The sequence below is a fragment of the Lissotriton helveticus genome, chromosome 5_1, assembly GCF_964261635.1.
Source record: "Lissotriton helveticus chromosome 5_1, aLisHel1.1, whole genome shotgun sequence".
Taxonomy (NCBI): Eukaryota; Metazoa; Chordata; class Amphibia; order Caudata; family Salamandridae; genus Lissotriton; species Lissotriton helveticus.
In genome coordinates this window covers 1,331,355,861-1,331,373,960 of record NC_136065.1, presented here as the reverse complement: position 1 = coordinate 1,331,373,960, position 18,100 = coordinate 1,331,355,861, and the positions used below count along the sequence as shown (strand labels likewise).

Here is an 18,100-nt window from a genome sequence, read left to right as displayed (position 1 = left end):
AGGGTGTCTGAGGAAAACGCGGTAATCTGAACGGTCTGGCACCTCCAATGAAAGATGCAGCCAGTGGGACGGGACGACAGCTCGGTGTCAAGGTGCCTCATCCGAGGGCGCGACTGCCTTGGGTAGGACTTGAGGAAAATGAACGATCCTGAGTAATTAGGAGTTGGTGGCTGTCAAAAATGGACAGTCCGCTGGCTTCATGACCTTGAGAGGGTTCAGTGGAAAGCCGAGTCCCGTCTATCTCCCTTGTGAGATAGACGGGACTCGGCTTTCCACTTAATCTTTCATTGAGGTGCCAGACCGTTCAGATTACCGCGTTTTCCTCAGACACCCTGCAGGAGCTCACTCGCCTATCAGGCATGGCTCGAAACAGCTCAGGCAATAGCAATATTGATCACGGGGGAGCCCTTGCAAATCATATGAGCACCCCTTGGTCCTGACGAATTGCTCTATAAGCAAGAAACATGTTGACCATCCACTCACCAAGGGTTGAATGAGGCTTACTACCTTGATAGTTCTGCCTCTATACCCCTTGTATTTTTAATAGAGCAGTGAGCCATATCATTAAAATCCCAATTTTTGGACTCCACTGACTCCTTTTATTTCACCCACGCTCACTTTTGCACACTCACATATTACCTCCTTGCATGGTCCCCTTACATCCACACACCCTTTGGCGAAGGAATAGAAGATCCCCGCCAAAGAGCAACAAGTATTGTTGCCCGACAGGCATTGCACTGCCAGCCTGGCGCAGGGGCAGGGTACCGATGATGACGCTGAACGATCACCGGGTGGGATTACAAGTGTAGTCCAACCGGCGACTTGTGTGAGGTACCCCAAAAATTCCAAGAGAGGGTTCACTACACTCACCTTTTTACTGTTTGACCCGACAAGAGAGAGACCAATGACAGTCCTTTAGCTGACTGCAACCGGGGAACTCTGTATTTCTTTTTGTTGATAGTCTTTCTAGGACACATACATTGGACCCCTTTAAATAATTGTCCTAACCCTGTGTTCCTCCCTGTTGATACAATTCCTTGCGTGCCTTTGGCACGGGAACCCCTTTTATAGGTTACCAATTGGCGAAGATTTCACTCGCCACGTTGGACCATTCTGAGACAACATTCTAAGTGGGAGAATCACATTAATCTTAACAATCACCTCACTCTGGCCGGCAGACATCCTTGGCACCGCATCCGGAACCTTTACGACCATGGAGGACGTCCCAGGGCTGAGTTTCAATGAGGACATCATAGCCGATGCCCTAAGATCGACACCATCCCTCCTTACAAATCTCCCTACCACATCATCCGGCGCATCTTCCGATGATTGGACCATACTATCGGAAATGAAAAAGGAACTCATCAGGATCACCATTCACGGAATCATGATGACTGAATACTTGAGGAGTAATATAGCCCCACAAGGTTTGGTAGTGAACATAATTCCGAGACTATTTCTGGACGACAAAAGGTTCAAATTAGAGTGGTGTCAAGTTTCGTGGAAATGCACCAAGGATCTCCTCTTTCTCATCAGTCAAACGGCGAAGCGTCTATCAGATGCTTTAATAGAGAAGATCTCCGCTATGGAAGCTACCATGAAAACCGCCATATCCAAGAACAATAAGACAGCGTTTACGACCAAACTCTCGGAAATAAATCAAGAAATGGCGGATCACCATGAGTTTCTACTGAAACAAAAAACAACCAAACTCGAGAAAGATATTGCCAAATTTGTAAAAGAAAAAGTCTACCCCTACTTGAAGGATGATTACAACGGGAAAAAGAAAACCTACTCCTCTGATGAAAACTCAGGGAGCGATACCAGACGTGGATCGGATAGTAGTGATTCCAGTGGGGGAGTCCCACCAAGAAATCCCCGACCACCTCGGACATGGCAACAAGGCTATTACCAAGGCCCAGCCTTCCATGGGCCACCACAGATGGCACCCCCCTGGCAGTACCCCTTCTACCCACAGGGCCCCCCGCAATTCTACCCCCCCAATCTGCCACCTTTTCACGGCAGAGGCTGGGGCAGAGGAAGAGGGCGAAAGCGAGGAGGGCAAAAGGGTGTACAGTGGCAGGACCAGATACCAGCACCAGCAGCAATGGAGACCAGGAGCATGTCATCCAGGGGGAGACGAGCTTAGTTGTCAATCTATCAAAGAGAACCCTGACACCAACCGAAACACGAGTACTAGAGAAAGGTCTTGGCTTTGTTCCCACACCGACCCCAGACCCATTCCAAGAGATGATCGAACTGAAACAATTTTTTAGGAAAATCCGTCTTCGGGCATTCTTTGAAAACCAACCTGAGCTCCCGGATCTTGATACAGGTCTAAGGAAACCCTCCACCTTTACTCCCACTGACGGGATGGTACCACCCGAAGTCCTGACTTTTGAGCGGGCGGTCCTGAGGAGCATGCGTGAGATACCTTCGAAGAAAACCTTCCACAATCTGTCCAATATAGAACGACTAGCAGTCAAAACACTAGGCCAAGACGAGTCGATCGTCATTAAACAAGCAGACAAGGGGGGCGCCACGGTCATTCAGAACTACGAAGACTATGATCGTGAGTGCAGAAGACAATTGACAAATACCAACCATTACAGACCTCTCCTTGAGGACCCAACTAAAAGATTGACAACTACCATCATGGGCCTTGTGATTGAGGGGGAGACTAACGAGTGGATTAGTAGGAAGGAAGCAGATTTCTTGATCACTCCGGATCCTGTTATCCCCTACTTTTATACTCTCCCGAAAATACACAAGGGCACGTCTCCTGTCCCTGGGAGACCCATTGTCTCTGGAATTGGATCTCTACTAGAACCACTGTCACAATTTTGTGATGCGTTCTTCCAACCTTACGTCAAACAGATACCATCCTACCTGCAAGACACCAGGGATGTACTCCGTCTAATTGCAGACATAGATGGCAGAGAGGACACTGACTTGCTTCTTACCCTCGATGTGGAGGCACTTTATACTAATATCCCGCAACAAGCAACCCTGGAAGCAGTGGATTCGCTGATGCGAGAAGAGGAATGGTTATCCCCAACACCAATAACATTCATTATGGAACTGGCCCACATCGCCCTGACCGAGAACTTCTTCAGGTATGAATCCCAGTTATACCATCAAGTGCGGGGGACTTCGATGGGTTCTACCTTCGCGCCGAGCTTGGCCTGCATTTATATGGCTTCGTTCGAGAAGAGGTACATCTACCCTCCGGAGCAAAACCCCTACCGAGAGAACTTAACTCTCTGGCGTCGCTTTATCGACGACATCTTGATTCTTTGGAAAGGGGACCGTCCCAGCTGTGAAGCCTTTTGTGACTGGATTAACTTACAAGACCCCTTCCTTAAATTTACTGGAACCATCTCGGAGACGTCCATACCATTCCTCGATCTTACCATCAATCTGGGACCCGAAGCAATAACCACCACGCTATACAAGAAAGATACTGACAGAAATAGCTTGCTTCTCTACCAAAGCCACCATACTAAAGCCCTGCGAGATAATTTACCCTTTGGGCAATTCCTTAGAATTCGGAGGAATTGTAGCTCTGTCCAAGACTTCAGACAAGAGGCCCGGACCCTACAGCATAAACTCCAGGACAGAGGGTATCCCACCCGGTTGTTAAAGAATTCGTACAAACGAGCATTGAACAACAATAGAGATGCCCTTCTAGAGGTCCACCCTAAAGAACCAGATGACATCATCACCTGTGTCACCTCCTACACCAGGCATTCATCATTTATCAAGAAAGCCGTGATGACACATTGGGGTATCTTGAACTCCACTGGGATGGAATTGGCACGACCACGGTTCGCTTTCAAAAGGACTGCCAACCTCAAGGACACATTGATCCACACTCGCCCTAAGAAATTACAAACTCGACCAGTCAGGACCCTTTGGGATCTTCCCCCTGTCACTGGACACTACAAATGTGGTTCCTGTGTGGTATGCCCCCAAACCATCCAAGGCAGAACAATCGAACTCCCAGGAGATTTCACCTGGACCTTTCACAAACACACCAATTGTAACAGCTCGAGATGTATATACATCTTGGTGTGCCCCTGCAGATTGCTCTATATCGGGATGACAATGCGCCCGGTGAAACAACGGATAATGGAGCACAACAGTAATATTCGATGCTCCAAAACACACACCGGGCTGTATGAACATTGCAAGGAACACAAACATACCACTGAGGACATAAAGTGGACAGTTCTAGAATGCCAACCTGGTATGAATCAGCAATCCCTCTTCAGACTGGAGCAGAGATGGGTACACCGTCTACACACAGATGAAAACGGGCTCAACGATGCGGTGCCCTGGACAATGCTCACTAGATAGCTGACCAATGGACTGTTTTGTCCTTACTATGCCGAACCCAGCCCATAACCATGAAGCTGCCTATTTCCACCTCCCTCTCAAGATGGCACTCACGTTTCCCTCCCTCCTCGTTAGCACGCGAAGCCGTCTTCGTTGTTAACCACCGGCAACACACGGAGCGAGTGAATCTTCTGTGTCCATTATTTACCACTCGTTGCCTGGTAACACGCCGGGGCCACGCCCACTAAACTGGCCACACACACGGGTCATAAGTAGTGCGCCCGGGACGCCAAACTTTACCGGCTGATCTGCGGCACCGTCCGCAGTGGGAAGGGTAGGTGACTATACGCCCTACGCCAGGAACTCCGAGGTAAGGCACATATGCTCCATTCTGCGCCCCCGCGTGCGCCTCTTTCTGAGCGCCACGGCGGGACCAAGCTCTAAGCAGTTGAATGGGGAGACGCATTGACCGCCAATCGATAACATGGCGGGGATACTTCCTCCTAACAGGTGGTCTCCACCAAGTCCTGGCCCCACCCGGTCAGCTCGAGGAAGCCTCCGTAGTGTAACAAACGGGTAAGGTTGTTCTAAATTTTACCATCACTGTATTATTGCGGCTGGTGTTACGGTTTAATCCAAGGGTTAGTTACCCATACACTGACTCCATCTAGTGTTCTTTTCTGAAACTTCACAAAGACATGTTTGAAGTCTGTTTTTCTCCCCACAAATGTTGTCTCAATTTCCACTAGCTATCGCGCATGCTGATAGCACAGTAATAGCCCTTGATTTTCACAGGTTTTTTACTGCATGACAAACTTCCAACCAACTTTGTTGGATACCACTAAGCATGCGATCTTCCTTGAGCAAACCAAAGGCATGCTCACCCACTGTATATTATGACAGTCACAAAACGCGAATGTTTCCACGTTTGTCCATGATGTCTCTCTGGTCTCTCCTTAACAGTACACTTCTCTCTTCTCTCTCCCATTTAGTCCTGGGAAGGGTCCTGAGGAAAGGACTGCCATACGACACCTACCAGGTCGTATACTGGGCCCCCTGATCACGGGGGAGCCCTTGCAAATCATATGAGCACCCCTTGGTCCTGACGAATTGCTCTATAAGCAAGAAACATGTTGACCATCCACTCACCAAGGGTTGAATGAGGCTTACTACCTTGATAGTTCTGCCTCTATACCCCTTGTATTTTTAATAGAGCAGTGAGCCATATCATTAAAATCCCAATTTTTGGACTCCACTGACTCCTTTTATTTCACCCACGCTCACTTTTGCACACTCACATATTACCTCCTTGCATGGTCCCCTTACATCCACACACCCTTTGGCGAAGGAATAGAAGATCCCCGCCAAAGAGCAACAAGTATTGTTGCCCGACAGGCATTGCACTGCCAGCCTGGCGCAGGGGCAGGGTACCGATGATGACGCTGAACGATCACCGGGTGGGATTACAAGTGTAGTCCAACCGGCGACTTGTGTGAGGTACCCCAAAAATTCCAAGAGAGGGTTCACTACACTCACCTTTTTACTGTTTGACCCGACAAGAGAGAGACCAATGACAGTCCTTTAGCTGACTGCAACCGGGGAACTCTGTATTTCTTTTTGTTGATAGTCTTTCTAGGACACATACATTGGACCCCTTTAAATAATTGTCCTAACCCTGTGTTCCTCCCTGTTGATACAATGGCTCGAAACAGCTCAGGCAATAGCAATATTATTAGTCCTGAAGATGATCCCAATACACAATTGGAGCTAGGGATCGAAACGTTATGTCGACTGTAATAACAGAACTGCATGTCTTTGACTCATATATTAAGTGCAGTCACTGTTTGTGCATGCTTATACAAGATTGCATTGTATTATAAGCTGCCAGTTGCTCCACCTTTTGCCTGTCAAAAATCTTCATTCTTTCTATTTTCTTCTTGACTCGGTACAGGCTTGTGCCCAATCTTCTTGATTCATGTTTTATCAGTCTATTTTTCAAAAAAAATTTTGCAAATAAATCCTTGTCCGGCTGGACATGTGAAATCACGCCATAGTTCTTATTTAAGTCTATGTTTGACATTGTTTGAAAGTATTTGATAAGCCCAGGACCCTTGTTCTTGTTAAAATACGAATCACCCGAGGTCCTTGACATTAACACGGGTTCCCTTGTTCAATATATTGTTGCAGACAATCATTGGCATAGCCAATAATGCATGCAGCATTACCACACTGAAGTGCGGCACATGGAAGGGGGCCAATGGATGAGCTTGTCTTGTAAAGTAGACCCTTATGTAATGCAAACCCTGGAGTGAGCATGGTTAATGCAAGACGAATACTACACTGGGCCGAGCCAAGAAGACCATGGATGGAAGAGACTGGTTCAAGAAAGCTAGTGGTTGAAAAGGGCGACTCCGTATCCCACTGCAAGTGTATTGCTAGCAATAGGCCAGTTTATACATGTGGTGTCATTACCCTACCTAAAATGTGAATGCTGTATGAAATGTGTACACAATGGTTAAATCTCTTTCCTACAGGACAGTCGTCCAAGGTGTTCACAGTATCAGTGCCTTTACCATTAATGGGATGGTGCGAGTTTGGTGGTTTTGCTCACTTTCTCTAATGACCTTTAGTCCCTTTGGCAGGCTGATTTAAATGTACTTGGTTATTATCTATTTCTGGATTTAAATGTCTTGTTTACAGAAAAGGTAGATGGATTATTAAGGAGGGTCTCCGGTTTTAGTTCTGTACCTTCAGTACATTGTACACTCATTACAAATTCACACAAATATTATAGAACGCAAGTGACCGCTGGTTGTTTCTTGCAGATATCAGTCTCACTCACAAGACGAGACAAAGGAGAGGCGGCACTCTCATACCATCGGAGGACTTCAAGAATCCGAGGACTCCTTACCGCTGCCTCCTCCCGCTCCACTCTCCATCGCCTCTGCTGTAAAGCTCCCCTTGACTAACATAGGTCAGCTTCTGTTTATAGCTTAAGATTTTTTTATAACTTTTATAATGTTTGTGCCTATGCCCAGCAATAAATGTGTGAACTTGGTTTTACATTACATAATTACATAACCAGAACACAGATTAGACACAAGATACAATTCTAATAGAGTAAATATTTGGAAAGAATCTGAATAGAAGAGATTGCTTTTAAGAGCAGAGGAAAATGTGGAAGACCATGGAAGAGTAAACGAGGAGGAGCGGCAAATTCCTGTCTTTATGGTTAGCAGAGAGACAGATCTAAACTGGGAGGAGGTGCTGGAGGGTAGGTGGGTTTGGTGGCGGTTGTTTGATGTGTTCACAAGGAAAGGCACAAGGATCTTGAGGGAACATATGCCTGAATTAGGACAGATAAGGACTTATGGTGGGCACGATGGACACATTGTATAGACGAAGCTGTGGAAGCAGAATTGGAGCATGAAAATTAAGGACCCACCAAAGCTAGAGTTGGTAAGCGGAATTGGATAGCTGTGCTCTACAGAGACAGATCATTGTCTGCGTTAGGTGGGACAACCCCAGAAGGAGAGGAGAACAATGATCCAGGAATGAGGGTAAGGGTTTCAGTGGCTTGTAAGATGATGTAGCAAAAATCAGGAGGTGTCGGAGGAAGTGACGATCCGGACAAAGAAGGATATATTAGTCGCAGATCAGAGGGTGACTTGGATGGTAGGTGAGAAAAGGAGGGCAAATAGAAGGGTAGTGGAGAAGGAGAAGAACTGGAGTGAGAAGTGCAGAGGGCAAGTTTGATTTGTTGAGTTTGAGATGCACGCAGCGGGACATCATCAACAGAATAACTGTAGACGGGCTGTGTGAAATAGAGTTATGGGGATCACAGAAGAAATAACAAAAGGAAATACATTAAGAATTAATTTATGATAAAAAATAACACAACCAAAAAAGGCAATGACAGGAGAAAGAGGGATTGATGGATAAGAGCTCTGAGAGTACCAAAAGAGGAAGTCAGAAGGTTTAACAACCCTAGGTAACAGACTAAAAAAGTTATGACTTAAACGAGAAGGAAGAAAATAATCAGAAGAGCAAAGCGTGTTTAGGAAGTATCCATCATGTCAAAGGCAGCTTATTAGTAAATGGCAATGTGAAGGGAAGATAGCTCTGCATGATGTAATAACAGAAGTGGTTAATTGGGAAAAAAAATCTAAGTGGTTATAATGAAAGCAGACAAAGGTATTTTTAGGTATGAAAAAAATCTATGGGAACTGATAATCCAGCAATCTCCATGGAGGGCAAACTTTACAGTAGACCAACTGATCTAGGTGCAAGAATTCATAGAGACCCCTCTGCCTTGCAGAAATCATAGAACAAGATGCTCGAGTTCTGTCCCAGCTGGGATGCCTTTTCTGGAATTAATTTAAAAGCGATAGAGATTTGGTTTAAAGTTGACCTTCTAGAAACATAGGCAAGGTTTAGCTTGCTTGAGATAGAGAATAGTCCTTGAAGAGCAGAGGTTGCCCACCGCAGAATTAGTTTTGTTGTAGCTGAAGTACTTACTGTGGCATGCTGTCTCCTAGTTGTTGTTCATCTTAGCTCAGGCATGCGTTTTCTCAATTACAACTCAAGGCATTTTTTTTCTCTCATCTTCCTTCCAGTGAGCCCCACCTCTATCACAGCGCCAAGGATCTCCCGGTCCAACAGCATCCCCACCCAAGACGCTGCTTTTGAGCTGTATGGCGGCACCCCACTGGGCAGCTCCCTCTCGCTGGCTGAGAGACCTAAGGGGCTGATGACCCGGTCAGGATCCTTCCGAGACCCGGTGGATGACGGTGAGCTCCCTGGCATAGTGATTAATATAACATTTGTTAAAGTGTGTAGATCTGCTGTTTGTGTGAGTGCAAAGTTTTTGTAGGGAGCCTAGAAGGTTTATACTTCCATGTGTGACTGCTTTTCTCAAACTGATAAGAGACCAATTCATCTGATTTGTATTCAACAATGTGTACTACATTTAGTTTCCCTAATAATGGCTACTGTTTTTAGTGTGACATTCTGGTTGTTTAATGTAAGTTTTTGTAACAGAGGGTTTTGTATGCATGTGGGTATCTGTTAAGTTTGTAGCTACTGATGCAGCGCTTCTCCGGAAATATTTTCTAAAACCATATCACCTTTCCCTGAAATACCAAATCCTACATCTACTCATCAGTGGGGCCCATAACACTGCGAGTTACTCACAAACACTTCTATCCTACTTCATGGGAGAGCTGCTGTATCATAGCAGAGTGTCTAAATTAAAACTAAATATTTATACTATTTACACCTGCAGTTTAAATGAGTTTTACCATGGTTTTCATTAACAAGACATTTTATTCAGACACACCACCATTATGGTCAATGGATCTGCTACTAAAAAAATAGTCGTAGGAAAATACAAGACCAGCTTAATTCTCCATTTATCTAATTTTTATTCCAAGCAAAGTTTAGCATGTCTAACAGTTTATTCGCTTTATTTGTTTCTTTATTCAAAAATAACTTTAAAGGAGTAAAAGTTTTATCTCAAACAGTCATATTCATTTATTTCAGAGATTCAGGAATAGAAATTATTATTTAGATTTCAGAACACAAATATTAGCAAAAGACAGATAGTTCCCAAAATTCATTTTTCTCCTAACTTCCCTAACTAATAACCTCATCTGAAGCTCAGTTCTCACTCAAAGAAATAAAACATGTATTCAATAATTCTTACATCTCAGGAAAATCAGCATACCTACAGCATCTCAGGAGGAAATCGGAAGAGAGTTCTTTAAGGAAAACCATGACTTTTTAATCCCCTTTTTCACTAACTTTATCTATCTAAAAAAGTAACTGTCAGTACAAACTCAAGTTCTGATTGGACAATTTGAGGGTGGATGAGCATCACCTCATCATCCTAATATTCAATTTCCGTAGCATCAGCTGAATTTTAAAGAGTCCTTTGTTTGAGAAAGACTTTGGCCTAGTCACATCCTCAACTAGTTGCTACAGGTTCCTTTCCCACGGTCAGTAACTCAAATGTTCATTCTTTTGGCAGTCATCAGGATTTACAGGGCAAGTCGTCCTTGAACTGCTTTCGTACAGGCAGCTCACATTCAATCTCGGCTTTGGGCTGCGCATGCTCAGTTTATCTTCCATTCACAGTTAATAAAGCAGCCATCTTTTAACTAGGCCTCACGGGCCAGAACGGGAACTATCATAGAAACAAACACAAATAAATGTTAATTATTGAAATATAGCCCTTTTGTTTACCTTCCCCCATACTAAGGATTTCCCTGTTAGTTGTTACCTAGCAAATAAGCAACATGTATGCAAGATATACTCACCTAACTCCATGTTTTTGCCAGACAATACATAAACCGAAAGCACATTTATGCCGCTTTTGATTAAATTAAAGCTTTGCATTAATAAACAACATGACGACATTACTAAATTAGTCAGTTATAGTTTTCCATGCAAGAAGATTAGTATTCCCACGTGTATTTGTGTGTGCATTCTATACTACGTTGATTAATTTTCCAAACCACACAATTAATAAAGTTTACAGTTATGAGGAAAGACTTCACAGGGGTATACAAAATTTTGTTTCTCCACCTCGCTACATCACTAGTCACAGAGACGTGCACTCTAGAATATGATTTAAGGTTGTTTAGGGAGAGGAGCAGGGGGGAGGTGAGGGAAGACTGTAGGCCTGAAGAAGAGATCTTCCCACAGTCATGTGTGTTCATTAAATAAATGAATATTCAGCTCTTTCCTGAATTGGAAACTGGTGGCAAGTAATAGAACAAGAGCAACATGCCTTCCCACACCCAGAGAGTCAACTCTTAACTTAGTGGAGCAAACTTCGACCTCGAGAGACCTGTTTGACTCTCATGATGCAACCCCTACAAAGCGTCGGGCTAAAGTTGTCAATGTTTTCATTTCAAAGTGTTTTATTGAGTTTACAGTACAATCGTTATACATCTACAGGATACAAGTAAATCTTGGATGCATTGGAGTTATGGTTACATTCAGGTTATACACTTGTTCTTCCGTGTACCATATATTGTCTTGCTCAGAGGTGAAAAAAATCTGAGCGAGGTGGAAAGGATAGAGAGAGGAAAGAGGAGGAGCACAGGGGAAATGCTGCTTTCGCGGCGGCGTTCGTTCCTTTCTGGGGCTGTGGTGGATTACGTTGTTTGGTAGTGTCCCTGTTAGTATGGTCTCATGGGAGTTCATAGGGGTTCAGATACTCGTCTAGCAGTCTCCACATCCCCCTGGTGGGTGTGCGCCATGGTGTTCTGTAAAGCAATGCTGTCCGCCCCTCTAAGATGTATCACCCAATTGAGCCAGCCTTTGAAGGATGTCTTTGCCGTGTCCTTTCAGTTGGATAGGACCATTTTCACTGCCGAGGTTAGTAGGAGGTCCAGGAGGTTGCTGTCCTGTTGTGAGTCTAGTGGTGTGGTTATGAATGCGGTGGTGAGGGTAGCGAACTCTGGCTTTAGTGTGCACCCCAACACCCTTTTTATGAACTCGAATACCTTATTCCAGAATATTTTAATTTTGGGGCAATAGAAGATGAGATGAGCTAGGTCCCCTTTTCCTGTGTTGCAATTCCAGCATGTTTACTTTTCCCTGAGACCTATCGCGGCTAGCCGAGTCGGGGTCCAGTATATCTTGTGCAGCAGCCAGAATTTTGTCTGCGATAGTACTGGGGAGATTTTGTTGTGTGAGGGTGATACCCAGAGTTGGGCTAGGTTCCGATCACTTAGTGGGGTGCTGAGTTGGTTTGTCCAGTAGGCAGTTGCTTTATCATTAATGTTTGTGATACCTGGTCGTAGAAGTTTATAGAGATATGATACCTGGTGTCCTAGCCTGTCTAATCTCGTCATATATTGGGTCAGTGATGGTGTGTGCTGTGCTAGTTTCTTTTTCGTGAGAGCTGTATTTATTTTTTAGAAATTGTAGAACTCGATGTCTGGTAACCCATGTCTGATTTTTAGGGTTTCAAAATGCATGGAATGAGACGACATAGCCTTCCATGTCTAAGAGAATAGAATATAGTTTTTGGAAACAAAAAAGTTATAACCAATAGATATTAGGAGAAAAGAGAACATGAAACGGCCCTCCACTGCTCAGTTCAAACAAAGCAGCCATGAAGCAAACACTGAAAGAATTATTTTACACATCACATCTATTTTTGAACTTTGTTGATGTGGTTCTGATGAAAAGAAGTGTCCTAAATATTTTGGCGCTGAAAAGAGGATAAACTAACTTTTGAAGAAGTGTCTGAGTACATATTTGAAGCTAGGATTATTATTAAACGATCGTGTCACACCCTGTAGGACCCTCAATGAGACTATGTTGTTCCGAATTATCGCAACCAGAGACAATGAAAGGTGATAGTTATTAATCTAAGACAGAACTTCAGACTTGAATAAACCATGTGTATGAGATAACAGTGGGGCTGAATCTCCTCATGGAACTGAGCAGTCACCAATCTCTTCTACAAGAAATTAAAATTATCTTTTCAAGCTGCTACGAAGTGTTGCATACTGTGTATCCATAATGGCTGATCTGTAGAATTGTTATTTGAATGTATCGCTTCTCAATGTAGTCATTCGCAAATGACCCATTAAAGCATTATAGTGTTTTTTTAAATGAAGTATTTTGTTGGTAGCAACTGACACAGATAAGCGTTTCTTAATTCTTTGTAGCCTATATGTGCTGTCAGTAATATTTCACTCCTCTCCCCTTTGTGTCGCATGACTGCAGCAGCCTTTCTTAAGAAAATTCCCAGAACACTTCAGGTAGGCAAAGGAGGTTTCCACATACCCTTACCCATGCGACTACCCTTTAGCCTCCCCTTCCTATGCAGTACTAGAGGTGACTTCCAGCAATAGAACATTTAAACGGGGGTAAAGTGAATCGCCATCTGCACCCCTCAGATGCCACCACACCCAGTGGCACTCTCCTCATGTGTCGCATAAACAAGCCTATAAAATATAACTCTTCCTCCCCCACATCCACCACCCAGGTGCATGTCCTCTTACCCAACAAATTCTATGTCCAAAACAAAATACACAGCATTTCATTTTTATGAAAAGCTATTTACACAAAACGTGTGTGACCCTCTGTTTCTCGTTAACTCTTAAGAAGAAAAGAAGTGAAGTTATTTCTATAGAAGGTCTACTTTCAAGAAAACGTTTTGAGACGACGTTATTACAATAATTTATTTCAAGTAATTAGAGCAACAGGGAAGTGCAACATTGGATTAGAACATGAGGAAGAGGAGACCCTGACTCAACAGCAGATGCAACAAATATCCGCCAAAGGCGAAACGAGTAGTTAAAAATGTTTCCCAACCTGACTCTTAAACACCTGCAGTGAAAGGCCTCAAATAAATGTAACCCAGTGCCTAAGGTCTCTGCAGATGGAATGCTGTCCTGAGGCAAAAGCCTCTATTGTCATCACAACTAGACTATGCTCCTTAAACCTGAAATCTAAACCAGACCTCCTCATGGGAACAAAAGCTGGAAGAGGAGATTGGAAACTAAGGGAATTAATAGTATGAGAATTGCTGATTCAAGTCCCTATTGGAACATATTACAGGGAGTTAGGATGAGTGCAGGAGTTCATGCACAAGGGACAAAATAGTGCTAACAATAATATCAGAGTCCGTCTTGACCATGTTGTGAACTCATCAATAGGTTTATAATAGAGCTAGTTTTAGACAGGTTGTCTGATGTAAGAGTGGAAGCATACCTATGGGTTTAAAATTGTCTGTTCGAATAACTGTTTGCAAACAAATTGATCATGTGAGAAAATTAGACATAGTACCAGCTCTTATTGAGCACAGCAATCAAAAGTGATGTGCAGACAATACTTTCATGGAAACCAACTACTGTGCAACTACTGCACTACCTGAGATGCTTTGATAATCCTGTCCAGCACCTATGCTGATAAAGATTTAAAAAACTTTAAAAGAACTGTAAGAAGCTGTCTCTTTATTTGATATACCAAAAAGAGTTGTAGCGTGCAAAGAGGTCATGAGTGGACAGGGGCTTGCTCTATCAATCCCAAGGTGCTCTTCTAGGGGGAAGTGTGGTCTAGCAGCTTTAGGCTTATCAGAGGAGAGTGTTCGACATTTGCAAATACACACATTGTCAATAAAATGGTACACACAACTCAATAATGAGATTCACACCAATTTATAAAAATAACATGTATTTAGGCACCAGAATCCATATGATCAAGTAAGTAAGTTTCGAGATAGAAACACTATTCGGTTTAAAAAACTGGACACTGCAATTTTTGTAGATGGCAATGCTATCCTATTGTAGGAAAAACAATTCCATCATCCAAGTTTTTTGCAGCGACTTACAAAACAAATCTACGGGACTTAAGGTGAGTACAGGGCAAGGTCCAACGCAGCTCCAGCAGGTGACCTCCAGCGGTACTAGAGTGACCAGATGCAGTAGTGCAATAAAGCGTTGGGTGCCCAATGTTGGTCTTAATGGATCGATCTTCATGCAAAGAGGCTGCAGGTTTGGACTTGGAGGCCAGTTGGGCTGAATCAATAATGAGGCTCAGGCCTTACGATGCTTGGAGACTTGGGGACACCTTTATTTCTCTTCTCCATGGGCCAAGGGTGACTGGTGCAGAGGTTTTTGTCACCGTAGACACTCGTGGTCGTCGGGGCTTGCACACAGAGGTTGCAGGTGGCATCATGAAGTCCACAAAGGGCAATTCTAAGGTGCCATAGTCTCTGCAGGGTCGGGAAACCACACTGGCACTGTTGTCCCACTTCAGATTGGGCTAGGTGGCTCAAGTGCAGAGTTGCTTTCAGTTGTCAGGTTTTGGTGGTCTGGAGTCCTCACAGGTCATTTGGGGTGCTTGTGGGATGCTGGGAAGCACCCAGCTGCTCCACAGGAGTTTCTGGTTTGGGATGAAGTGCTGGCATGTCTCCCAGGTTTTGGAGACACGGCAGCTTCAGGACAAGCCATATTTGGCGTAATTGTCAAAGTCCGCATACAGGCTAGCAGGTTTGGCACCAAGTCAGCTGCTGGTTCTTCTGTTTTTAAAACTCTTCATGTCGGTCTTCTTTCAAGTCTGCAGGATGTGATTTACTTGTGCCAGGGGCTCCCCTAAATACAGAATTTTGGAGACTGTAGGGTAGTAGCCAATGGCTTGCCTACCCCTGGGGTCACTACGCCGCCTAGATGACCACTTCCTGTGGGAATTGGGCAGAATCCTTTCCCAGAGATCCTATGTTTGCCATCGCCAAAATGGAAGACTGTGAAATTTCGTCTTCACTTTAGGATGCCCACCTTAAGGGTGGAACTAGAGTGAAGGTGAACATGCCTCTCTGACTACTAATTTTCCTACCTTGCCCAGGCACAAAACAGGCCCTGGTCAAGGAAATCAACATCCTCTCCTGGGAGGGGAGCCAAATTTGCATACCAAAGGAGTTGGACTGTTTGAAGCTCCCTACCTTGGATTTCTAAATCTCAGGTGTTGTAGGAGGGGTGTGTGAGCATCCTCAGCCTGAGCAGGCTTTGTGCCTAACCTCCTGAGCAGCTGCAGCCCATGCTGGTAAGAGCGGTGAGGCTCAGTGGGGGCGAGAGGACTCGACAGATGTGGAAAAATTAAATTTGCCCTCGTTGTCTTCTGTCTTAGGGCTTTAAGGTATGCTGTAGGGGTGACTTACCTATACTGCATGCAGTGTCTGTGGGCATGGCACTCGGGGATGTGTGCCATGTCATGTTTTCATTTCTTTCTGCACCAAGACACGCAGCCTGCAGTGACAATCTGTATGTTTGGTGAAGGATCCCTTTGGGTGGCACAATTCTTGCTGCAGCTCTTAAGGGCCCTTTTTTGCCTCCATGCCCTCTGTACTAGAGGTACCATTTACATGGGACTTACAGGGAATGCTAAAGGTATTACTGATTGGGGAAACGTGTACATATCTGTGTAAGAGATCTGGCACTGGGGTTTGGTTAGCAGGAACCTAGTGCACTTCCAGTCAAAATTGCATTGATTACCAGGCTTAACGTGGGAGTCACCATATAAAACAAGCATTGGCATAGACAATAGGTATCACCTTTGGGACCTTATAAGTGTTTGCCATGCAACAGTTGATGTTGTTGCACCACGGATATTATGCTGGATAACTAAACACTTATAAGGTCCCAAAGGTGAGATCTATTAGCTATGCCAATGCTTATGTCTTGTGTTGGCACTGTGAATGTGTTGTGACTGCGAATGTGTTGTGACTGCATTATGGTGTATGCGACCTTTGCTCATATCGCAAGTGTTTTATCAGCTTTGTTCTTGGTTTACATAATTCCTTGTCAAGCTGTTAGGCGTGTGTGCTCCGCTATGGAGACTGTGTTATGTTGAGATGTGCGTGTTTTAAGTGTTTAAAAAAAATATTTTGACTTTCAAATTCCTTCCTGCTTCGATGGTGCCTTAAGAACTCTCTTTAGTTAGTGGCTCTTGCGTGAACTAGAAGGATGGCTTACAAACAACAAAGCGACATGTTTCCTTTGTATGTGTGTGTGTCGCTGGGAGTTCTAGTTGACACTGTGTCCTTGACACCTTTAGGCCATGCTGCTTGCATTCCGGGTTGTGCACGGAGGGCTCGCTGACTAACGTATCCTTACACAACTTATCTGCTGTTCTGCACGTGGCCACGTGAGTCAAGCGTCACATGGCTGGCGGGGGTCTGGGTGATAGAATGCGGTTTGTCTCTTTCCTTGTTTGTTTGGTGGGTAGGGGGCTTTTGTAAAATGCGCACACATGAGTTTTTGCGCAATTGGTGTTTTTTCTGGTGATTTTATGCATTGCCAACATAAAAAACTATAACCTTCTATTCAACACAATCTGGCTGACTTAAAAACGCAGGTAGGCCTCTAGAAGACACAATCAATCAAAACCCGACAGTAATGACGGGTAATTTTGGAACGTCATTTATGGCAGAAAGTATTTATTGCTACGAGGTAGACATCTAACTATGTGGAAATTTTCAGTTAAAAATATAAGTTTACTAGAGGAGTTAATTTCTTTCTTTATTTTTTGTAACTTTTACACAGCTACTGAGTTCATTAAAACACGAAGGTGTAAGATCAGCCGCTGCTCTCCCTCTCTAGCTGACCTCAGTGGTGGTGATCGGCGTTGCCACTGCATCACTGGAAGAACTACTTTTGCGGTGTTGGCTACAGGCTCGTGGCGCTTTGCAGGCTGCATGCGGAGGGTCGTCATACTCGCCACCAGTTGTAAGATCCAACTTATCTCCATAATGAACCACCGGAGCCAGGGATGAGTTATATCCTCCTTTATTGTAGAGAGGGAGAGCCGGCACCAACGTTGTACCAGCCGCCTTGAAAGTCTCATCCGTGTACACGTTACTCCGGTTCCTCCAGCCTCACCGGAAGTGATGAGGTGCTGGAAAACTAGAGTGTGACGCCGCAGAAGGTTTAATAATTGGTCAGTAGCTTTGCTATGTGAGATGTCTACTGTGTTAAGCGGGAAGGAGTTACAGTTCTCAATAGGAGAGGTGCTGAAATTGTTCGGGAAGGCAATAAGGGGGAAAACGCCAGAGTTGCCAGGGGAGCGGGTGAAAACACTGCTAGAGAGAGAGAGGGAGTGGAGGTGAGGTAGGGTGAGGTACGGTGGGGGAGGGTAAGCTCTTTTCAAGCACTCATGCTTGCGAGAGCGAGGAGCGGTGCGCGTGGCCAAGCTAATTGAAAACGGATGGCCCGAGCGCCGCTGCTAGCTCCAGCAAGGAGGA

General features: G+C 44.6%; 1 protein-coding gene across 10 annotated transcripts in view; it reads left to right on the top strand.

The window, feature by feature from the left end:
• NAV1 (neuron navigator 1) overlaps positions 1 to 18,100 on the top strand; it is a 678,674-nt gene that overhangs the window by 565,054 nt on the left and 95,520 nt on the right. For all 10 annotated transcript variants that reach the window (XM_078644181.1, XM_078644180.1, XM_078644179.1 and 7 more), the window contains 2 exons: positions 7,164 to 7,312; positions 8,955 to 9,128. In XM_078644181.1, coding sequence (XP_078500307.1) covers positions 7,164 to 7,312; positions 8,955 to 9,128 — 323 coding nt within the window. The remainder of the gene's footprint in view (positions 1 to 7,163; positions 7,313 to 8,954; positions 9,129 to 18,100) is intronic.